The following is a 25,322-nucleotide window of genomic DNA, read 5'->3' on the forward strand; positions in this document are numbered from 1 at the left end:
GACCGGGTGGACCTGTCACATATACTATGCGCTTGTCCTCAGGCGACCCAAGAAGGCCGTAAAATCGCGAATGACGAGCAGTGGGAGGCCGTGCTGCTCATCTCTGATCCAAAAGACCAACTCTCGGCCGTCCAGTTGGCTGAAAACGCCGCCAGGGCCCAAGGGCTGCTGGCCGCCGTTTAGGAAGGAGGACTCCTTACAAACAACTGCACAAAAATGAAGTTTCCTCTCTCTCTCTCTCTCTCTCTCTCTCTCTCTCTCTCTGGAGCCCCTTTCTTGTGGGTAATTGATTTTTTCCCCTTAGCCGGCGCTTATTACGGCGCGTGTGAATAGCCTTGGATGCGAAGCGTTGGCATTATGCTAAAATTTTATTCTGTGCTAACCTAAACGTATGCGCGATGCTGATGCCTTGTCCGGCTGCAATGGCCAATGCACAAAAACGTATGCAAAGGAAACAACAATAGCGTGAACAACAATCATTTTTGTGTGCTTTCTTATTTTCATACGGTGAGGTTGATCGCGTGTGTGCGAATAAGTTTCGTTACGACACCCAAATAAACTGTCTTGAGTTGAAGCACTTGGATGCTTTTGTCTGGGGCGCGCTATATATATATAAGCGAGTTAGATAAATAAACCGCAAATAAACTATTACTAGATAGATGGTACACTTTCCGTGCTTTTGCAGTTACCTCGGAGCGTAACGGAGCTGCAATCGGATTTAAGTTTACAATGCGTATCGGAACATATGTTCCGCCTGTTTTCCTGCCCCGTACATATTGCATAGAATTCGATGTATTGGATGTCTCGCTTCAAACACATCGTCCCCTCCATTGCTTATTCGCAATACAGATGTTACACACTCTCTCTCTCTCTCACACCAACAAAAAGTAAAAAAAAAATATAGGTAAGGAAGTAAATATAAAGCGTGTAAAATGACTACTAACATTTTTTTATACCGAACGACTACATAATCTCGCGCTGGGGCGGTACAAATACGGAGCAGCTTCTGGTTCTTATCTTTCCTATACTTGTTTATTTATAATTTATTAGTCAACTTTTTTGTGTGTCAGTGGCGCAGCGTGCGTTCTCTGCTAAAATGAAACAGCCGTCACTAAACGGTGCAGTGGTAGTCTTGTCCGTGAATCCATCCGGGAGGTTCAGAGGCGCCTAAGGCGGCTGTGAGCTTTGCGGCGAAGCCTGCTATTTGACGTCCTTGGGGAAACGCTGACTCGCGTGACACGAAAGCATTAGCGGCAACGCGCGCATGAATTTGTAATGCTGGCCAGGTGCCCAAAGCGGGAAGCGAATGAACAAGTTGTGTCATGCATTTCCTAACCTGCGGAAGGTGTGAGGGGAAAGAAAAAAAAGAGAAACGATTCCCCGCCGAGAATAACGGGTAATCAAGCTCCGATTACACCTCTACGACCGCCGCATGCGTCGATGGACGTTTGGAGGGAATGATCCGAAGCAACGACAAAAAAATACTGGTTAAAATAGAAAAGAAGAAACAGTGGCGCGTAAGAATCACCTATGAGCCGGCAAAGTATGGGACATTCCTCCCTTGGTTGGCAGTTTCCGCAGTAAACACGCGTCATTGCGGTTTTTTTCCAGCGCAGCTTTTTTATTGTTGTTATTGTTATTCCTGTCCCGTTACCTGACGTCCTAAGGAGACCTTGCTTCAGATTCCTTGAGCCCTCCTCTGATCGATATCTTCTGCACTTCGACGAACTGTCCTATACAGCGCAGGCGTGTAACTTCCCCAGCGGAGGCCGGTATACGTCGCGACAAGAAATGTCATTTATTCCAGCAACCCTCCTGATCGTTTAACTGCGCGGTTCGAACGCGGAAAACTGCGCGAACTTTGTCGAGATAAAGTTACGGCGCGGACCTGCGCTTCTTGTCGCGTTTTACACCGTAGGATCGAAAGAGAAAGAGAGCAAAAATAAATGAGTGGGAGAGAAAAATGGAAAGAGAGAGCGTCCCTGTTATGTCTTTTCCGAGTAAAAAGGCGATGAAAGCGATCGCACACGCTCGCATGACAAAACTGTAACGAGCTCACTACAGACATGTGCCTGGTTTATGCATATATAGAAATACATCTGAAATGGATACAATGAACCCCGTAAAAAATACTCTGGAACGAAAAGATGAATGAGTTACAAGCTTTGACTTTATGGACGTTTTGGCTTGGGAAAAGCTTTCGCAGATTACCCTCTGGTATTCTGCGAAGAAGGCGATCAAGCTCCTAGCATAAATTGCACACCAGCTCCGTTCATGGTATCTTTACCTTAACCAGTAGAAGCAAAAAAAAAAAAAAAAAAAAAAAGCGAACGCCAAAATCTACTTTTCGCGCGCGAAATCCGCTTAACCGCTGACTGTGCAATCTGTTTACGCTGCATCTGATCCCACTTCATCTATCCTGGCCCTTATTCTACAGCGCTTAACCGCGATTTTAACGCGCGCGTGTCAAGTTTTCACGTGAGCCTTTCGTTTGTTGCTTCCTGAACGTATTGACCTCCACAATGACTTTATTTCCACCTTTTTCTTAGTTATGCTTTGTAAGAGGCTCCCACGAGCGAAGAAAAATGAACTACGCATATCGAGCTATTTTAAAGCGAAACTTTGGTGTTCTCACTGCTGCGCCTGCAACGCGAAAATGCCCTGCAGAAAAGCCAACTTTCTATGACAATGATGAGTGATCGTGGGTGAAGTGAAAACAAAAAAAAAAAAAAACGCCTCCCGTGGCAGGAATCGAACCTGGGTCCCTCGCGTTACGAAGCCGGCGTCTGTCCGACTGCTCTTTTCTTTATTTTTTTCTTTATTGCACATTGAACAAACAGTCCCTACAATGTCTACAATGCTGTTCTAAAACGCATCAGTGTCGGTTTAAAACCCGCTCACCGAACTTCGGTTGGCGAAAACTATTATAAACATCGAAAGAAGACAATTCCTCCAAAATGGGTAGCCACGTAAGCTCCGGGCATGCATTGGGTGACTTGCCCGAAAAGCTTTAAGGTCACACCCTAACTACAATAACAGTACGTTCACTGACACATATTTTAAACGTCCGGCAGGCACACACACGCCTCAAGAAGATGCAACCACTCCGGCGGCTGCGATCGCGCCGCATAGACACTGTACACAAGCGCACATTGTTCGCGAAAAATTGACTTCGTTCCACGAGGTTCCTCCGCATTGCGGTCAATCATGCGACACTTCCATAGGCTAAACAATCCGATCAGCACGTAAAGGTCACAAGGCACAAAACAGTTCTTCATCACTGGCAGGAATCGTAAACTGTAGGGGTGATTTCTATGTCCTTTTTAAAAGTTCGCTGAAGAACATCCCCAAAAAACATAGCATCCCGACATAAAACAAAGCAGTGATCAATTGTCTCAGGCTGGTTACACAAGCGACAGTTAACAGACCAAGGCACATATACACCTTTACTATTGAACCGTGTTTTAACAGACAACGTGGATGTGTGCAACTTGAGCATTTTCTTGACGCGCTTCAACAAGCTGTTATCTAAAATCATCAGATATGGTTGGCGGTAAATGGGCACTGGAAACTTTCAGTTAGAACGCCCGTCAATTCCTTCCTGGAGGCACATGGTCGGATCGGCTTGGAAAACTCAGACGACAACCGAAGTATCCGTAACGAGAAAGCTTCGCGTTCAACCATCGTTTTTTTTTTATTATTATTGCGGCATCCATCGTCGTCGTTAGACGGAGGGGCGCATGATTTTTCGCTGCTGCCATGCTCGATTTCCTGTTCCTCTCTCTTTCTTCCTCTCTTTGCAGCATGTGTTGGCTTAGTAACGCAAAATTAACGCCGACGCCAAGGAGGGCGGAGGCCTCCCGCAGTTTTTTGAGCTCGCTTTTGCCCTTCAGCGCGCTCTTTTCGCCGCATGAACGCGGCTGAGATTCCGTGGCAATGACGCCGCGCACACGCCCCTCCTTTTGCCGGCGATCCCCCTCGGTCTCTCTTTTTCTTTAGCGGTCGCGAGCTCCAAGCTGGAGTCTCGCTTGCGGCGGGTATTGCACGCCTCCTGTCGGCGCGGTTCCTCAAGCCATTGCGGCCAATGCCAGCGTGACGTCACCCGCTGCGCTGCCCAAATATTTACGAGCCGCTTTTAGACCAAGATCATAAGGGAAGCCTCCTACCCTGCGGAGGGAGAGAGAAACAGAGAGAGAGAGAGAGAGAGAGAGAGAGAGAGAGAGAGAGAGAGAGAGAGAGAGAGAGAGAGAGAGAGAGAGAGAGAGAGAGATTACAACGTGAGAGATCCGCACATGAAATGACAAGCTAGAACAGGAACCCTGGAGTGACTTGACATTCAACCTACTACATCCCTGAGGTGTTCCGTCGATTTCCTCTCCGAGAACCACTTCAATGCGGATATTAGAAGGATGACCGGAAAGAAAACAGCCCTATTTACGCTCCTCCGAGTGAGTGCTTATTCCTTACCTTGCTCTGCGCGGCACTTTCTTATAAGGGTCTACATGTCTTGTAGCGCAGCTGGAGGCGGGAACACGGCACATTGTTCGCGGACTTCGTACCTCACATGTGCCAAGAAGCTGTCTCAGGAACCGTTTGTTCTCGAACGATGCCGATCGGAGAACGCCTGCGCTTTTGTATGCGCTGAATGTGCTTGTGGCGTCGTCGTTCTGTACATCTTTTTTCATTAGCGTCCCCAACCCTCCCTCAACTCGGCGTCGAACAGCGCATATGGAAAACCTGGGGCTAAACATTTATAAGAAACGTTGGGGTTTTGCAATGACCTATTGTGAGCGCATGTGATGTAGTATTGCCGATAGTGTTTCAGAGCCGTCGTGCATTCAAATGGGTGTCCGGATGTTAATATTCTTCCAACCTTCGGAGTCGGTTTCTTGCTGCGCGCGAACTGTTGTGAGCGCTTTAATTGTGATTTGGGTTTGTCATAGCACCAGAAGCGTAACTCTCGTCATGAGTGCTTCACATTTTAGCGAAGAAGTTTTTTTAAAACTTAACTCGGATGGAATGCCAGCGAATTCCTTTTCCGTGCAATTGAACATCGTGAAACATGGGCATCTTCAGTTACAAGTACCCGCAGGGTGTAGGAACAAATGGTCCCAACTCCAAAGTAGGAACAAATGTTCGCGGAACGAATGGTTTCAACACCAAAGTAGGAACAAGTGGTCCCGGAATCTATGGCCCTGGAACTCATGGCTCCGGCCATTCGTCCTGGGGCCATTTTTTCCGGGACCGGTATTGTCCGGAATCTATGGCCCCGGAACTCATGGCCCCGGCCATTCGTCCTGGGGCCATTTTTTCCGGGACCGGTATTGTCCGGAATCTATGGCCCTGAAACTCATGGTCATTCGTCCTGGGGCCATTTTTTCCGGGACCGGTATGGTCCCGGAATCTATGGCCCTGGAACTCATGGTCATTCGTCCTGGGGACCATTTTTTCCGGACCGGTATGGTCCCGGAATCTATGGCCCTGGAACTCATGGTCATTCGTCCTGGTGACCATTTTTTGCGCGATAGGTACACGTAGGCAGGGGTGGGGCTCAGGATGACCGAACACTGTGCTTATTTACTTCACGAGTTCGTCCCCTCCATCGCCATGGATAACTCACTGTGCAAATAGGGGAGGGTACAATTACCCCTCTACTTGCCTAAATCATCGTGCATACGCGTCATTCCTAGGTATGCGTAGACTCCTCGGGAATAAACGATGTGCGCCAACTGCTTTCTTTTTACTTTTAGAGCTATTAATTGGGCTTATTTGCTGAGTAGGCGCAGGAGCTGTTCATAAATTGCTCGCATAACGCAAGGTGGAGTGTTTTGTTCATTAGTTTCCAGCGTGCAATTATCATTGTTAATGAACACAGAACAACAGCAACGACCGCAACCGGCCTGCACTGTTCAGAGCTGCATTGCCTGGCGTAATGGTGCTCCCACTAAACCGTTTTGGTAAACACATGTGTACGAGCTCCGCTTCGACCTAGAGGGCTAAATGATGCACATGCGACAGCGATGCTTCATAAAGCATCAAAAGCCCGAAGGACGTTACTCTCAGGCGCTAAGGCGCCACTTCTATCTTCGGTTTCACTTTCAGAGGAGCGAAGCAGTACGCATTGTTGTGCACCAATGCCCTCACCGTAGCGCCAAGTTGCGAGGGTATACGCAGTATACGCCTCCCCGTCGGCTCGGTGTGCTCCAGCCGTTCTGAGAAATGCACATCGTACGCGCGTTAAAGGTCAACAGACGCTCCCGGCTGCCGTCTCTCTTCCATTACACACTTCTTCACGATGAGGCAGGCGAGATGAGAAGCCCCACTGGTATACATTGTTTCTTTCTCTCATCGCGTCTCTTCTCCCCACCCTCGCGGCGCCTCGCAAGGGCGCGTTGTATGAGAGAAGGTGCGGCACACCCAGACGGCAAGAAGGACCACGCGCTCGCAGGCGCCGCAGCTTCGCGCCAGGCTGGCGGTCATTGAATGCTGGCTCGCATTCAGCTGCGCCCGGCCCTGCCAAAGTTGTGTCTCGGTGATTGACCACGGCCGACTCAGAAAACCGACGCCGGCCGGCGCGGCTCCTCGGATGCAGGGCACCGGAACAACTGGGCGGTCGACGAGCGCAGATCGATTGTCAGTATCTAAGTGGACCATCGATCTGTAATGCCAGAGACGTATAAACGCCTTTCGCCTTCGCGCGTCGCCGAAACGTCGCGCCGCCGCGGCCTTGCCGGCCAAGTTCGCAACAATGTCGTCGTCGCCGCCGCCGGCTGACCGTCGCGGCGGGAAATGCCAAGGACCTTTCAATTTTCACCCCTCTTGCCACTCGTTCCCGCGGCCTCAGACCCCTCCCTCTCTTCTGTTGATGCGTGGAACGGAACGCAGGAGCCGAAAAATTATCGGTTTCGTCCGCTACATTGACGCGCGTTCTTTAATAGTGGCGAAATGAAACAATCCGGGAGCGATTTCCCTGTGACTACACGCTGGTTCGTACTGTGGCAACTCCTAACATCTACCGCCTGGCTGCCTTGTCAGCATAGGGCTTTGTGCGTGGCACGGCAAGCTTTAGGCCTCTTTGTAAACATTGCTCCATCCAACAAAGCGAAGCCGTGAGAGAACAATTGTATGTTTCTGCAGACGCGCTAGATGTTCTGTACTCTCTTTAATGCCTGACCTCCACGCAATCTCGTGGAGATTGGCTTCAGTTATTGTATTTCCTTGGTTTTCTACGCGTTTTAATTAGACTCGGGGATACTGTGACAGTCATCATTAAGACAAATAAGAGAAGGCTGTAGGTTAGTAGCGCTTTTGCTGTTCTGAATGCAGTGACACACTGCAGAACTCGCAGGTATCATTTTAGCTGGGCCATCTCGCTTGTGTGATGGAGCCGGCAAGTGCATGCAGATGTTAGTTCCCTAAAATTGCAGTGGAAATTGCGCTTGTCCCATTCATTCGCGGCTTGCAAACGTAGTCTCGCGCCGCTGTTAGCGTTCGAAATTATTTTTTTTTCGCGCCCTTTATATCGTGCGCGGAACGGGTTAATAGAGAAATGCAGGAATACTATTAATTCTACATAAGCTTAAGAACGGAACGCGAGCGTTATGAGGTCGCATGAAATATCGCACAAACACGCAGGTTGCTGAAATGAGAGGCCCGAATATGCAATAGGGAGACTTAGCAAACGCATGGGCGGTCGTATACCGTTATCGTTGGTGAGTACTAGCGTTGGTTAGCCCGAAAACATAGTGACACACCGTGCACTATTTACATAGGCGAATGGGCAGCGACGATTTTGATAGAACCCCCAATCTTTTACAAGCGCCGTCATCTGTGTACAGCACTCGGCTGTACTGTGCTGCCTGTCAGGCACTTTGACTGTAGACTTCCTTTATAAAGTTATTTATACCTGCATTTATATCTTGGCGAATAAGACGGGTTTATCGGAGTCGTTTTCGTGAACTTTCTGAAGACGTTTGTTGCTTCTGGAAGACCGTATATTGATGAAAAAAGGACTTCTGTCACACCTAAGAACATGAACGGGATGTATATATAGGCCATATCTTTCCAAACGACTGCTACTGGCGCCACAGCTTGTACCTGTTGGCACCGTTTAGCGCAAATAGGCATATCTCGGGCCAAACTTAAGTACACAGCTGATAATAACAGCGTTCTTTTCAGCGTGTTCGGTCGTTTTTCACGAAAACAAATAAAAAGAAACCGGTTAAAAACGGATTAGGGAAGAGGCGAGATAAAAAGGGCCCATCTCCCCGCGATGGGGGACTCGAGTAAATGCGTCGCATAGGGGGTGGGTGTATTGCGTTAACGTTTAGTGTTTGGGGAGTTGGTGGTAGTGAATGCGTTGTATCAGCAACTGCTTGACGTAGTTTGAATGAGTCAAGGATATAAGGCGCGTTCGTAGCCTTTCATTCTGTTTTGGTTTTGTGGCGCAGTGGGAAGAGCACCATGTACCTCGCGTTCCGCCCACAGGTAGTGAATGCGTTGTATCAGCAGCTTCTTGACGTAGTTTGAATGAGTCAAGGATATAAGGGGCGTTCGTAGCCTTCCATTCTGTGTCGGCTTTGTGGCGCAGTGGGTAGAGCACCATGTACCTTGCGTTCCGCCCGCAGGGTCGTGGGATCGAAACCAGGCGCCGGTAAGTATTATTTTTTATATAGTGTAGGGGGAGGGGTGCGGACCTGTTGTTAAGAGCGAGGAGGGTAGCGTGATGCGGGAGAGGAGGAGTGGGGGAGAGGGCGCATTTGCGCGCTGAGCTGTTGCGGACGGACGGCGGACGTTACATGTGAGTTAAGGAAATGCTCTGCATTTAAAAGCGCAAGCGGAAAAACCACAAAGATGAAGAGGCCGTGTCTCGCTGGCGGTTCGAGCTGCGCCAATTACTTGTGTTGCCTGCAGGTGACACTAACTATGACCCACGGCGAGTGTATTTGCTCGATTAATTAATTTTGCGCTTCGCATCGCCTGAGAAACCGTCGGAAAGATGTCTTCTAAGATTTCTTTAAACGCACGGTCCATACTACGTAGAGGAAGTAAGCATAACTCAGAAAACTTGGTCTTTGTAAATGCCTTTCAAGCGCTTCCAATTCACGAAGTGCCATCTTAATGGAGCCTCAAGACCAACTTGCTGGGTCCCTCCGAATATAATGTGGGCCTTTCAGCCCGGAAGCAGGCACAGTGGAGTCACTAGTTTAACGTTCAGAACCTGCCCCTAAGCTTCCGAACATTAAACTTCCGAAAGCTACCGAAGGCTTGTCTAAGAGGGCTCCGGTTTAATTTAGGCCGCCCGAGGTCCTTTAACGCGCCCCTAACGTCGTTTGTGCGGCGGGCGCTGTTATCACAATAGCCACCATGAAACCGCGTCTGCGTTCGTAGAATTTCTCTGGGAATGCGCGAACCCGGGGGTCCGGAAATGGACTGGCGGAAGGAACATTTGCGTTCGAACCATTGTTTTCGAATCCAGAGCCTTACATTACGTCCGTTCCACAAACGTCTGTAACTATTGATTTATGTCATTTATGTCCACTTATCCTCCCCACGTTTGCATTTTTTTCCCCGCGCGAGGCGCAACGAACGGCTGCGCGTTTGTTTTCATCCGCATTTTCCGAGACGGCGGGAGCGTTGACCAAGAAAGCGAAAGGCGTCGGGAGCTGCGCTCGTTCCGTCTCAAAGGCGTCGAGCGCGTAAACGATCTCCTCCACGGTCTCTGCCCAGACACAAACCGTTCGATAAGCACCATCCACGCTCGGCCGCATTTCATTTTGTAGCTTTTCGCTTCGCTCCCAAGAGTGAGCCCACGCTCCGGCTTGGCTCGGCTTCAGACACCCAGTGTGTTGATCATCGCGGCGTTCCAAGCAGGCCCCCCTCTTCCTCGGGGTAAGCGTGCCCTTGCGCAACTGGGCGACCGCTACTTTTAGCCGCGGTCCCCGCCTTAGCGGCGACAGGACCAAACTCGCGCGTGGAAAAAGAAAAGGGGGAAAGGTATAATCTGGCTCTTCGCTCTCTGCTGCCGCCGGCGGCAGCCGGTTGTGCCTCGCTGGCAGTCAGTCAAGCAGCTGACGTCGCAAGCACGTGCTCTCGGCCCGTAGTGAGGAGCGCATCCTTGCCGCCTGACGGTGCCGCCGCCAGCGAGGCGCCGCTCAGCCTCATGGATGCATGCTCCGGATGTTGGCGTCTGGTGACGGCGAGTTCGGCGCCTTTGTCCTCTCCGCCGAACTTGGAGTGCTTTGGGCATATCCGCTGGCCAAGACGCGGAGATGCGAGTCAGGTGCCTTTCTTGCGCTCCTGTGTCTACTCACGTGCCCGGCGCGCGCGCGTGCCTCGTCGTCGGCGGTTCGTATCCCTTGTCCGGATACTGTAGCCATTGAGCCACCCGAGACGAGGCCCCGCTCGATCACAGATTGCGGTTGGGACGAAAAGGGCCTCTTTCCGGCCAGAAATTGCGGGGCCATGTGCAAGCACCGGAGCTGCGGCGATCCCTCTTGAAGGGTTGTTGCCTCCTGTGCTGAAGCTCTCCTCCAGGGTCGGAGCTTGGTGGCTGGAGGTGTCATTAGCTGGGTAGTATGTATAGCGTTCGTCTCCGCCGCTTTCCGCCGAACTGAGAGAATGGGAACGTGAGAAGGAGACTTTTATGAGAAAATTTTAAAGACAATAGTGTTTTTTAGCCTAATCAAAGGCAAAATTTTTGTCTGCCTGTCAGTCTCAGTCGATGAAACAATTTCTGAACGAGAAGTGTGCATAGGCAGCACCGTTCCAAAATACTAAAACCACGGGAATGGTCGAGTCACTCGTTCGAATCCCTTTATGCAGCGCCACGGAAACCTCACGCGGGTTTGCGTCAAGACATCAGTACATAACCGACAGATTCAACGTTATTTGAAATTTAGAAAAAAAAATAATAATACACATAGTAGTGCTTTCTGAGAGCACATAAAAAATGCGTTAAAAGTTCACGAAGGTCGCATGCTTTCCCACCGGATGGCGCGGGAGCAGTTCGAGCGCGGGAAAATTAAATGGAAAGGATAAAACCGACATTGCATTCCTAATCGGAGGCCCGAGAAGGAGGGGAAGAGCCCGAGGTGTGTGAGGGGAGAGAGGAGAGAGTTACGTTGAAAGGGTGGCAGAAGATCTTTTTCGACGACATTGCAGCGAAGCAAGCAGATACGCGGCCGTTTAGTTGTTTTTTTTTTTGTACGCTATCAATCTGGTGGGTTGGGAGTATTACTTGTTACGAATTTCCTAAACCGCTTCTGCTGGATTCCAGGAAGTCATCACTTCCTAAAACGACATCGTTGGTGGACGACACAAAAGGGGGAGAATTATAAATTTTAATAGGATCGCGAAGAAGCCTTGTATCAGAAGTTTTGTGCGTGAGCGCAACATTCTCTTTTGAAACACAGTTTGAGGATAAATTGCCCTCCCCAGCTGCTCTCTTTTCCCGCAAACTTGTATGGCCCCTGTATACGCACATGAGCAGAACGTAAAAAAAAAAAAAAAAGAAATAACATATTTTTCAATGATTCTTTGCTCTTACGACTAAGGCAGATGTGCAGATTCCTTCTCCCATGTTTTACTTAAGTAGCAACGTTTGTAGTGACGTCATAAAAAGGAGACGAAAATACTGATGCGCCATAGCAGGGTACGGCTGGAAATGCTCCGCGAGTTGATGGTATTCTGCCAGCTTATCAACCACTGAACGCGCCTCCAACTAACCACTGGCACGTCGACTGGCACATTCCTAACCAGGTGTTCCGTTATCGACTTACGTCAAGAATGGTGTAGCCCGAACCAACCTGACACTTCTTTTTCTCGCTCCAGTTTCAAAATCTCGTTCGTCTTCCTTCTCCCGCGCCTCATTTGTTCGTTACTTACCGGCCCTCCCTATTTACGCACGACAGGTCTTACATCATGTGCAGGGCGGGCACACAGCCCGGGGTTTTATTTGAACCGTCCCTTGCTTCACTTTTGTGCTTTCTCGTCTTGTTGTGCGCTGTAAACAACGCGTGCGGTATGCCTCGGCGCGTGATTACAAAGAGAGCTGCTGGGTCCGCTCCAGCGAGCCTGGAATAGCCCCCCATTAGAGTCCCTGGCCCCGCGGGGCGGCGCTGGTTTACACTGGATCTCGCTTTCGCCAGGCTGTCCGTATGACGCGCTTTGGGACCACGCTTCCGCGAGGCAACCTTGACATTGCTGAGCAGGCCTCTCCTCTCGAGGTGGAGAGAGAGAACTGCAGAGACCTGGAACTAATCTGGGCAGTACGTGGTGTGCGTATAAAAAGTCACACCTGCGCGCTCCAACAGGAACAAACACGCTGGAATTCAACTGTTTACAGGCTGGTAGTAGAGTTCGGATTCAATTTCAAACACTTCGGGGTAATTTTGTTGCGTGGTCGCGAAAATGGAAATCAGAGACAGCTACAAAATGGTGTAGTACAAATGCCGTTCAATATAAAAAAAAAAAAGGGGGGGGGGGGGGGGCAATACATTCGTGAAGATTATAGCTCACGGGTTGTGACTTTTTTTCATATATGTTAAATACAATTTGAAAACTCTCTAAACGTAAATAAGCCGTAAAATTTCCCGATTTCCGCATGTCATGTCTTTAGTGCGTCCGATCGAATTACGCAGGAAGTCAACACTTTGCCGGCAGCACTATGTGCCTTGTGCTAACGAACAGCGCGGTTGCCACGGAAGCAATAGCTCATTGTTGCAGTGCTTGAGACGTACTGTTTTCTTTTCTTCTTTGCCAAAGAATGCAATCTCAGAATCGTTTTTCTTTTTAATAAGAATGCCCAAGCTACAAGAAAAAAATGGGGATCGAGAAATCGAAACATTTCGTTTCCTGCGTTCGCGAGTCTACCAACCACTCCTACGAATGTGATTGAATACTGAGAGGAAAAAGACTTAGTTTGGCGATAAGTTTGCAAGTTCTCCGAATAAAAACGCAGACTGCTGTGTTCCGATCATGTCTAGAGCGTTTTGTGAAACTTGTTGCCCGTTTAAAGTAATTGCGCTGCGACAACGTGCGTATCTTATAGCGTTACGTAATATGTCTGCAAGACCAACCGAAGTATAGGCATCGCAGAACAGCGCAAAGATTAAGGCGCACCCGCCAGTCCCCTACCCTACTCTCTCACTTGGCTACGCGCAAAAAAGGAAGAAAACATATTGAAATGGCTCCGCGTGTAGCACGCTTATTCGTTAATATATATGTCAAGAGCTGCTTAATAGGCCTAGACTGCACAGGGAACTACAGATCTCGGGAGGCAGAGCTCGACAACCGTGATGATAACGACTAGTTCTTGCAGGACTGTTCTCTTCCGGCTCTTCGCTCCGCGAGTGTATGCCTCGACTCGCCCGCTACATAATGCCTCAGCCAGATTAGTTCATTTCTTATCAGATAAGCGGAGGAAGTGTAAGCGTCCGGGGTCTCAAATTTCGGCTTTCGCTTATCGATTCTAAAACCCGGGCAAGTCGTCCGTGATGTGGGTTAAGTGCCCTACGTTAGGGTGCTCACTTGAGTAGAAGTCGTTAAACCGCCTCGTTTACAAGACAGCATGAGTAAAGTACGCGCTCGATTAGGGCGGCCCCACGGCCGGATCGTACCGGCTTTAAGGGGCCATGCAGACGAAACACAAGTTTGTTTTTTTCGAAAGATTGCCTCGTTAGAAACACACTGACACCACTCTTAACGTAAACTTCGCTCAAATAAGTTATAAATTGGTAAAAAGGGGAATGACCATTCAACTCACTAGCTCGTTTCCCGCAGTAAACAAATAACGTCATGTGTACAGCCTTGCGGTTGCTGAGGCTGGCAAAATCAAAGCAAGTTACGCAGGGCTCATAAGCTTGCAGAACGCGCTATTTTCGCTTAAGTGTAATTCATATTCATTTCATAGCAGTAAGAATGGTGGGGTAAACAATGGAAGCTATGAACGAACACGTAAACATGGAAATACGAGTGCCTACTGCTGTTGGTACTGCGCGCACTATGCTTGTTATAGCTGCACAGCAGTGCGGCGCTTTGTGGCGAGAGAGAGCGAGAGTTGTCTCACACAACACTGGCCGACTGGCGTAAGCGACATTGTCTTACGTGACCCTATTGGTCGAAACATACCCAAAGTTTCACCAAACGATTACTACCTACCGCAACAAAAACAAGCCATGGGTGAAAATACGGTCAAAAACAAAGCAAAGGGGCACAGTGGAGCGGAGCAGTATGATGCGCCATCTAGGAGGACTGACGGTAAACAAGGCTCCGCAGTCCGCTGCAAACTGAACAGTGCACTTGATTTCGCTCGAATACCCTTCCTTGTGACGCCATGGCAGACGTCACGAAACACAAGATTTGACAAAATTTTAACTTAAATTGATTCATTTCTCGGCGAATGAAGCATCACTTACTGCCGGATATGCGCTATGGCACTATAAAACACAAAATCTTTCGAATAAAACAAACAAAACAGGTAAAACAGGCAACGATCTACAGATAATAGCTAATCTAGTTCATATGGAGCTGTATGGTAAACTTAATTTTGTGTGCGTGTGTCAGTTCAGATCAGCGCCCGTAACAAAACTGCCTGTTTTTACCCGATTCGTCTGCTGCAAAATCTGTACCTGCTTTGCCGTGTGTGCTTCTGTATCAAGGGGGCACAATGTCATGGCGGCGAATCGGTCTCTTTAAAGGGACCCTGCAACACTTTTCTCAACATTTTTTCTTATTCTTAAATGCTCGAAAAACGTAGTCAACCAACACACCCAGTACTTAGATTAGAATTACGTCATCACAGCGGTGTAGCGGCTATTGGCCGGCTTTCCTTCAGTCGCAGCAATGAACGTATTCGGTGGCCACTTTAAAAAGAAAGCCACAAAAGCAAAGCAGAAACGGAAGGCGTATCTGCTGCGACGTCCACCAAACCACGCAGTGCCTGTCCGTGCTGACGATAACTATACCTGCCTTCGCAGTGCTTCCAGACGCGAAGGAAAGAGCGAAAATGTTTACGGGAAGTGTTGCAGAGTCCCTTTAAAATTGCGTACAAATGAAACGTGAACACCAAAATATGAACCGAAACAGACGAATAGCGTGATTTATTTTCACGCAAGTCATAATTACGCGTAGCTTAATTACAGAAACAAAGTTGGGAAAGGCGGCTTTCCAAACATACCAATAGTGTGCCATTATTGAACCTGCAGGAACAATGCTTTTTTTTTTCATTTTGCGTGTTCCGGTTCATCTTTTCGTGCTCGCATTTCATTTGTGCATGACTGCACATATTGAATGGTGTCTACATCTAATGGGATCCATACTAACGAGACACGTAGCAGGAAGGCCGTTTCATCGTCATGATCCGGTTACATGGCGACGAAACTGCGTTTCAAAACAAAAATAAATAAAATCAAAGAAACGTCGCCCTGTTGCAAGCTTATGCATATCCGAACGTCCGTCACGCAAACACGCTGAACAAGCAGAAAGCTGTTTGTTTTCCAAATGAATTAGGACGAACGAGAAAGGTATAATGGACCTCCAGAACGCAGCACGTGGTGCTGTTTGGGAAGCATCTGCCGCAGAAGAACAGCTGCCCGTCGGGCGCGCAGCTCGTTTGAGATCCAAGGATCCACGTGGCCGCAGCTGCGTTGGCACGCGCGGCGCGTTTTTTATCCTCGCTGTCCAAGCTGAATCCGACTCTCCGCACGATTGGATATATTTAGAAGAAAGAGGCGGAACTAAACTCCACGCTTGGGTAATATCCGCTACGATGCAGCAGCATGTACCGTGTTAAGGGCACGTTTTCATAGCGTCCACTGTATACCAAGTTCCCGGCTTCTGGCTAAGAACTGGGTATGAATTGGCTATCGTGGTGGTCGTTCCAAAAAGCGGTCTTCGTTGATTTTTGTCGTCTTTGTCGGCGCGGAACTGGTGAAGAACGTTAATTGGATTTGTACACAATCAGATTTTGTCGGCTGTCGCGTCAGGCTTCGCAAGCTGACACAGACCGGACCACCATTAAAGCCCCTAGTCACGTTCATTAACGGACAATGGACGAGAGCAGTATGGAAGGGCTTTAACCTCCAGCTTTGACGGGAGGAGGTCGGGCCTACGCAGCTTTATAGTGTTATTGTAAAAAAAAAAGTATCGCTGGTGTAGCAATGCGAGGATAGAATGAACATAACAAGAGAATCAACGCTATCGGGGTTTACGAAGGCTTTAAATATGCAGATGTAGAGCGCTTGTGTAGTATACACAAGAGTTCCTGAGAAGGCTGGCACAATACAATGCGTACAAAGTTTACACATCAAACGTATAACGACTACACAGCTCTTCTCTATCCACCCATCTCCACCCTTATCCCTGTCACCATCTTCACCTTTCGGACACAGCTCATGTAATCGACGTCGCGTGGTTTTTCCCACATACCGTATTTACCCAATTCCAACGCGCCCCCGATTCCAACGCGCACCCGATTTACGTGACCGAAAGAAAAAAAAAAAAAAACTTTTGGTTTGCAGCCGAATCCAACGCGCATGCGATTTTAAGGCCTATTTTTCCCGAAGAAAGGTGCGCGTTGGAATTTGGTAACTACGGTATGTACTCACTGAACGAGCAAGATGACTGAAGTTTCTGTTTTGAGTGGTTAGTGAGTAGGTCGTGTAAACAGAGTGATGAATGAGAGGCGAAGACCGGCAGTAGTGAATTCATTATCAGATACCTGGGCCTTTGTTGAAAAGAGAAGTGTCTGTGCAGCGCGGGAGCCTGGCGAATGGCTCCCGTTTGTGGGAGAGGGAAATTAAAGGTATTGCAATGCAAACTTGGTTTTCGCTGCATCTCCGCTATATCGCGGCATCTTAACTATATTAGATATGGGGGGCAGCCCTATACATCTGTTAACACTGAAATTTTCTTTTTCGCCCCTCTTGGGTGGCGGCAGAAGCTAAGCCTAACATAGGAAGAAAGAGAGTGGGAAAAAACTGAATGTGAGCCCAAGAAAATGAGCAAAAACAAAAACAAAATTGGAGGTATACGTGGGATTATCTCAGCCCAGATCAAGCCGAGACCTCTCGGGGGTTCCAAAGAAAAGGATGAAAATACGTACACCGGGTCAACCGTTTCTAATGTTTTGGTTCGCATAATCTATGTGTGTACTAATAGAAAGCGCGATGAACACAACAGTCAGCATTTGGAAGGAAAGGGGCTGTCGGGGCACCGGGCGCGCGTAGCTCTGGGTAAGTGTCGTCAGGATCTCTATGCGTCACGTCCGAGTTGTCGCCGTTTTTAACGGGGCTCCGTCGTCACAGGTCAGGGGTTATTTTGGAGACTTTCGCGCACTCCCTCCGCTTCTCGTGCGAACGCATTTAGAAGAGCGGAGACCAAGCTTCAGCACCGCCTTCGTTTCGGTATTTTCGCGTTTCCTGCTGTAAGCCCCCACTCATAGGGCAGAGAGCAGCTAGGGTAGAAAAAATCGGAGGATAACAGCTCGCCGCCGTGCCTGCTGCTGACAGGCGGGTTACTCACCCAAAGAGGGCAGCACTCTAAAGCGAATAACCCTTCTTCTCCCTTCGAATTTAAGCAAAAAAATCGTTTTAGTTCGCGAAACGGCCCAAGACCTTGACCATTATCATAGCCTTAAGATGGCGGGGACATGCGCCGCCCATACAAGGATGACACTAAAATGAATGCGATCTTTCTACTCGTTCACGAAGGCCTGATTTTTGTTGCTAGAGCCCTAACATACTTTCACTTGCGCACTGACACGCACGTACATACATACATACATACATACATACATACATCAGTGTTGCGGAATGGACGTCCCCATTCCATTCCAATTCCATTCCGGGGAATGGCATATTGCCTAAATTCCATTCCTTTCAATTCCTCGGAATGCTAGAACATCGCCCATTCCCACTCCGGGAATGGCCGGGCAGTTCAATTCCATTCCTCTAATTCCTGAACATTTTATCGGGTGATTATCAAGTTACCAATCAACCCATCATTAAGCTTATGTTATTACACATGTTAAGAACGGCTAAAGTACGCAAAACTCGTAACCACGGTCGAGGGATAGTGGCTTTGTGGCATATCTCGTGCAGTGCAATCACCCTACTAATTCCCACTGGGGCGATTCTCCCGGTGGTTATTACCTATTTGCATGGTCAGCATGTCTTTACGAGTTGTGATGCTTTAATATTGTTTAAGTGTGAATGTGTTAATGCTAACGGGACGACATGTTCTATTTTTGTGCTGACAAAAGTATCGTTGGAGAAGACATTAAATTCCTTAAGCAGTTAACACGCGTACGGAGCGGTCGTGAGCATGGTTAGATCTATAATTTTGTTAACGACGAACAGAACCTCCGGATCTGGTGGTATCAGTGGGAAGAATTACCGCTTGAGCACCTTGTCCTGCCTTTGCACCAAATAGGGATCACGGGCCGCACAGGTCGTCAGTACTCACGTAGGTCAAGCGCGCCTTGAAAGCACGGGTAGGTTCAGAACTTCCTGTGTTTGCGTGTGCGCAGGTATGCAATGTCGCCCTTGCTGAAAAGCTTAGTTACGTGCGTCAGGTATCATCCACTGCGCACGAGCGAAAGTTCAGGCTGTGCTTAGAGTATGCGCGACTTTTGTATGGGTGTCTCGATGAGAACCAATGCGCAGGGAGAATTCTTTTCTCTCTCGTTAGTGTATACTGGGATAGTGCATTTGTTCGTATACTAATCTGCGTCTTGTTTTTTTTTTTTCTTTTACAAATTGGGAGATCGTTCACACTTTAGCACCACGCAACCTCTGGCTTTAGCCAACTAAAGAAGGACTTAGAGAATGTGTTGCGGCCTTGGACTCAGCAAAACTGAGTCCAAGGCCTGTGTAACTAATTGTATGACTTGCAGTGGAGTTGCATGCATTGGAGTAGCAATGAAGGTTCCCCCAAGTGTCCTCTGTTCTGGGCGATCAACCGAAAGAAAAGATGTAAAAAAAAAATTACACCATCTTCCCGAGCGGAACCCTGAGGTGATGCGAAGCATCGCAGAGTTCCAATCCAATCCAAGCCAAGGCAATCCAATCGAATCCAATCCGATTCCCCTCGCGAGAGAGTGTTCGCTATCGGAGAGGAGAGGGGGTGAGCGGTGGAGAGCGAAGCTGGCGCGGCGAGGAGAATGGGGGAGTGGTGGACGCCGACAACGCCGACAACAACGCCGGATAGATGCAGGGACAAGGCGAGTGAATGAGATGCGTCGCATCTGAAATGATAACGATAATACTAGAAGGACACGTTCGGCAGCCGGCCATTCTAGTGTTGTGGAAATCCCTACGCCAGAAAAAAGTGCGTGAGTGTCCTCGTTGATTGATTGTAGGGTTTAACGCGCCGACGCAACGCAAACAATGAGGCGCGCAGTAGGGGAGGGTCCGGATTAATTTTGACCACCTTAGGCCGAAATCTCGTACACACGGGCGTTTTTGCTTTTCGCCTCCATCAGGAAAGCGGCCGCCGCGGCCGGGAATCAAACCCCGACCTCGTGCTCAGCAGCGCAATTAGCTCTCCTCGTGAATTTCATATGCTGCAATAAAGGTCTCAAGCTGCCGTGAAAGGTCGAAAAAAAAAAGTTTATTTTGGTTTCATTCATCAAAATCACGTAACAAAATGATGTGAGCCACACAGATGGAAGGCGGGCCAGTTGGTACATAACTGACTTAAAAACAACGCAAGAAACAGGACTACAGAAAGGGCACACAGACAGGGCGCTGTCTGTGTGCCCTTTCAGTAGTCCTGTTTCTAGCCCTGTTTTATAAGTCAGCCAAATGGTCGCTTCGCCGTTCAGTTCTGAAAACACGAAGTGTAAATGACGGCTGCTACAACGATCAGTTCTAAAAAGAAAAAAAAAGTAAAATAAAACAGTTGCCTTGTAGCTGTGTGTTGCGCTTGACAAACAAGCTGCTTAAAAGATGTGTTTGAGAGCCGGTTTCGCTTCGCTGTCTGTCATTAAAAGAGATGCCGAGGAAAACACGCGTTCCAGGTTAGCTGACATCAAATTTACTACGGAAACTGCCCCTGCGAGTCGGGAAAGCAAGGGAAAGTGGCTAGCGTTCGCTTTCTGTTAGGTCGGAACCGTTTCGGGACAAAGCGTGCAGCGTGCAGCTTGCAGGAGCAGGTGTGACCGCAGTTCCTATTACATAGGCTCTCCTGTTTCAGGTGGATTCTGGAACCAATATTTTAGGCCTTCGTCGACGCTGCTTCGGGCAAAGGCGTCCGAGTGTCTAGACAGGAGGGACAGTATTGCAAAAGGTCCTGGGGGAGGAGGGGGGTTTGGGAGTAAGCTGATATGCGAAATTTTGCAGTGAACACAAGCACCGCGCCAGCGTCCCGATGACGGCGAGGTGGGATGCAATCACCGACGGTTTTAGACGCAAAAAACAAAAGTGAAGGGTGGGGACACATCCCCACCCTTTTGTGCTCGCAGCCGGGGCGAAGGCGCAGCCAAGGTAAAAAATCACAAGGCGAAGTTGGTGGGAGAGAAAGGTGAAGATGCCGCCGCGGTAGTTCCCCACGACGGATACCAACGGCTTAGAGCAGCGGTTATTACGCGGAGAATCGCGACGAACTTCGTAGCAGCACTGTATATAAGGACATAATTGTAGTAGAATCGCTGCTTATAAATATACCGTGCTTGTAATCAGCCAATCTATTTTAACAGTACTGCGTTATTGTTAAATTCAATGCTCCGTCTTACTAATGTTTCAACTTTGGCTAGTGGGATTTTTTGCATATTTTTGCATATTTTGACAAAAAACAGCGCGTAGAAGGAAAAGTGCGCTTTATTTTTGAAAAATACATGTAATTCCATTCCATTCCATTCCGGGCAAAATGCGCTTAATTCCATTCCCATTCCATTCCTTGAAGTATTGTCGCCATTCCACTCCCATTCCATTCCGGGGTCGCGAAAAGGAGGAATGATTCCGGATTCATTCCAATTCCGGACTGGTAACTCCGCAACACTGACATACATACATACATACATACATACATACATACATACATACATACATACATACATACATACATACATACATACATACATACATACATACTTGCATACATACATACTTGCATACGTACGTACAACGTAACAAATGGATGGTGATTTGCACACCACATACAGATTCGGGCATTAGTTCCTAGCGAAGCAGGAGGGCGAAATACTACAGGAGTCACTACGCTGCACTACAGTACACTGCACTGCACTGCACTGCACTGAACTGCAGTACTGCCCTACACAATGCTACACGAGACACAGGAGGCTATAGTAAGAGAAAGCTAGCCCAGAATGCGTACCTATTGGGTAAAATATTGGTGTTCAATTCTGACATATTTTGTGCCAATTGCCATAACGATGAAGGGACACTAAAAACTGAATAATGTTTCGTTTAAACAAGATTTTACTCAGGCGATCCTACCTCTCATAGATGTTCTGGCTTTCGTTCAACGAGAAGAGAAAAAAAACAGCTTTTGTTGCGTGAATGTAAACATGTGAAGCTGATTCATTCTTGACGGCGCTGTGGGGTTTCTAGGACGAGAAACCACAGGAAACATATACAAAACGAGCACGAACTATCAATTGCTTTATTGGTAAAATACAAACGATTATGATGGGTAGTGGTGAGCATTAAATGGCGACAATAAAGATACATTCGCACGTCTGACACTTCATGGTGCGCCGTCGTCAATAAGCTTTGTATGTGAGTGTGATAAAAGTAGAGGATGCGCTCACGGAGTGGTCCGTTTGGGAACATACGTTGTAAGGTTTAATTGATTTTCCTTGTGGGAGATCTTTCGCATTTTCCACGTCGTGTGCTTTGTCATGCCATAGAGTGCATTTGCGCTCTTTGCAGGGTGCAGCCAGAGTTCCTTGTGCGAGCAGTCTTTTGTACGCACCACAAAGCTGCATATGTATTATTTTAGTACGACGAAAAAGTGCAAAGGCAGCACGGCAATGCACTGTAAAGAATGCAAATGTAGCACTGTAATGCGTTCTCTAGCTTCGCAACGGGAAAAATGCAAATGCACTCCATGGCTCGACACCACACATCTCGGCAGAGGTGATAGGTCGCACTAAAGGAGAAACAGTTGACCCTTGGAATGTATTGACGCCGCTGTCAACAGGGATCTGTGAATCACCGTAACTTTGGCCAATCCTCCTGAGTGGGCACGGAGAGAAGGGGGTTGGAATGCTGACATCGCAGCCAAACGGGAAGTGGCGAATCGGCCGTAACCTTCTCACGGCAACTGTGGTCCGCTTGAGTGGATAAGTGAGCATTATGGGTGGTCATGTTGACGTTGCAGCCAAAATGGAATTGGCAAAGTGCCATGAGCTTCAGAGCTCACGGAAGATTCGCCGATTCACCAGGAAAATGCCAACCCGCCCCGCCAGGGAGAACTGACGACTGTTCTTATTCGCACTGGCCAATCCACCTGAGTGGGTATGTTACTATAGGTCTACGTTCGGCCTTTACGTTATGGGGCCTTAACATTGAGCCCGACGACGTGCTAAGCAACGTCAAACTCAGTTGTACGCCAAAGTTCTGGTAATTTTTACGATGTTAGACCTCAAGGCGTAACGTTAGGGCTAACATCCGGCCGTCGCATACCCAATGTGACGTCGCATACCCCAATGGCACATACACACGTTCGAAGCCAATGGGTAATTCGGGTGAGAAGCTTCGGCCTACACCTGTAGGCAATGGGAATTTCGCAGACACGTTCTGATCACGGGAATCTGGGGAGGCTCATTTTTTCGCTAACTGCGTTAAGTAATGCGTAAGTGATGCTAATGCATTAAAACCGGTATAAGCGCTTCTGTCCGCACACTTATGCACATAGAGCAAAGGAACGCCTGCGCGCTCTTCAGTGAACCTCAGTTGTTCTTCTAAGCGGCTGTTGTTATCGTGTTTTTATTGTCTTTACATGACCCTGCACCACTCAAAGTTTTCATGAATCTTTACGAACGCGCCTCCTTTTCTGTATTGCTTTACGCTTCCGGTCGTTGCACCCAACGTGGCGAAGCGGATCGTGTTATCCATCTTTTACGACTAAGTCCGGAGGCATTACAAAATCCCGGAGCGGGTTTACACGTTTATAGGACACTACATCGAGCCATATATACATCGACCGGGGGCTGCCATTCGATCAACTAGACGAAAGGCCGCCCGGCGCCCGACTAAAACGAGGCCGAGGGCAAACCACTCGCAGTGTGCCTTCACCCGCCGACACCCGAGAGCGCACTGCAGCCGACCTTTCGGCTGCAAAAAGGAAAGTTGTATCGCTTTGCCGCGGCTTCGTTTCGGCTTTCAAGGGCGAACAGACGCGGCGACATCATGGACGGCGAACTCGATTGCCGGCCGTTATCGCCTTTCAGTTCTGACCTTCATTCATGTTACACCCCAAGTTCCGTGCTCGGAACGCACGAGCTTTTTTTTTTTTTTTTTAAATGCATAGCATTTTAGTAACTCACAATGTCACGCGGCGTTGGCGTGCCTTGTCGTAGTCCGCATGCGCGCCTTGTCGTAGTCCGCATGCGCGTCTTGTCGTAGTCCGCAGCCAGGAAGAAATAACAGTTTCCGGCGCCCGGTTTCGAACCCATGACGCCGCGGGAGGAGCGCAAGGTGCCCGGCGCACTACCGACCGAGCCACGAAACCGACACAGATTTCGATGCACCGAAAGCGCCTTATATCCTTCACTCATTTCTCGTTTGTTTCGAAAGCGCCACAAGTTGTCCCGCGCCTCCAAAAGATGGCGACACGGGTCCCGCGATCGAGAGATACGACTTGCCGGCGCACCCCCTCGGAAATGCTTTGCATTTGATCGTGCCCCTCGCGAGGGGGATGTCTTTTTGTTTGACACCGTTACGTGCCGGAACGGAAATTACGCGTAATCGTAACGGGGCAGCTAGGATTGGCTCATACGAGGTATGCTCATACGAGGAATGCGAGGAAGCCCTAGGGCGAGCATTCGTTATTTAAACTGCTTTTGACGGGAAGCTTTACATGTATCAAGTTTCGACATAATCGCGCTGCAGAAAAGCCAACCCTCTCTTACGATGATGATGATCGTGGGTGAACTGAAAAAGTTTGGCTGTGGCTTAACTTAATACGCCTGGGTGTGTGCAGCGAGAGGTACGGTTAATGTTATTCTTCAGCTTGGTTCTCTGTACGGTTACGATGCTTCTCCAGGCGTGCGGCTCGTTCTTTCCCCGTATCCTCGGCGCGGTCTATCCTCTTGGTTTCGTTCTGACGACAGAGCTGACGACGAATCCCACGGAGCCGCCCCTTCTCCCTATACAATTTTGTCTATTTTCATTTTGTATTTTTATGTTTATCTGTATATTCTATTATTTCTTTTTACTTTTCTGTTTTACTTTCAGTCTATTTTTAACAGGAGGTTGGAAAAGGAACGTTCAAGCGAAATGTTGCTGCAAACCGAAGCTCGCCGTGCGTATATTATGGCAAGCGGACCAGAGAGACGCTCAGAGAGAAAGCTAACCACCTGATAGCTGACTCAGAATAGTGTCGAAACTAATGTAGTGGCTCTAGTGTCGAAACAGGAGATTACGCAGATTTTGGCAGTGTTTGGAGTTCAGATGATCTCACAAAAAGGCTTCAAAGGTCATGAAATGCTTCAATAGGTGCACGCACGCACGCACGCACGCATACACGCGCAATAAGCAGCGAAATTCACCATCGTCGTCAACTCTCTGCGCGGCAGCATGGACGAGCGGCGGCGCAACGCGTGGGAGACAGATCGAAGCAATTTGAAAGCTTTAAAGCTGGTCGCAAATCAAAGCGCCTCCAGCGGCAACATTACGAAGTTCTCCGACAAAGCGAGGCGAAACAAGGGGCCTCGGGCGTTTTGCCGGACATTCATGATTTCGCATTCACAAACCAGGAGTGCTTGTGTCCTCGTGTTAGCGTTACGGAACGGGGCAGTTATGGGATGCTCTAACTGCAATCTCAGCCACGTGTCCCTGGTGAGACGAGCAGAACCTCCGCGGCGAGGATCGAGAGAGCGGGCGCGGTACCTATCTTCGCCGTCAGCTTGTTCGGCGCTGGTTGGGCGCGCGGCGACTAATGTCGTCCGTCGGCGCCGTACGTCGGCGGCGAGGTGTTCGGCGCGTCTGCGCGTTGGACGTAACGAGAGCCGGGAGCGTAGACGGCCGGCTTTAGTGCATCCTATTTCAGCCATCTCCCGGTCCCGACGTAGCGCAGTAGCCGGCCGCCACGTGCAACGCCTGCTGTCTGGTTTTGCGCCCGTGCGCGACGTGACT

The 25,322-nt window shown here is 48.8% G+C and overlaps 1 protein-coding gene across 2 annotated transcripts in view; it reads left to right on the top strand.

The window, feature by feature from the left end:
* LOC144174882 (sodium- and chloride-dependent glycine transporter 1-like) overlaps positions 1 to 25,322 on the top strand; it is a 112,134-nt gene that overhangs the window by 20,582 nt on the left and 66,230 nt on the right. Inside the window, exon 1 of one of the 2 annotated variants that reach the window (XM_077703841.1) lies at positions 4,297 to 4,448. The exons of the other annotated variant lie outside the window; for it this stretch is intronic. Coding sequence (XP_077559967.1) covers positions 4,410 to 4,448 — 39 coding nt within the window. The 5' untranslated portion in view covers positions 4,297 to 4,409. Of the gene's footprint in view, positions 1 to 4,296; positions 4,449 to 25,322 lie in introns of those variants that run through there. 2 annotated transcript variants of the gene reach the window in all.

The sequence above is a fragment of the Haemaphysalis longicornis genome, unplaced genomic scaffold, assembly GCF_048455015.1.
Source record: "Haemaphysalis longicornis isolate Haplotype H1 unplaced genomic scaffold, Haemaphysalis longicornis Haplotype H1 scaffold_3, whole genome shotgun sequence".
Lineage (NCBI taxonomy): Eukaryota > Metazoa > Arthropoda > Arachnida > Ixodida > Ixodidae > Haemaphysalis > Haemaphysalis longicornis.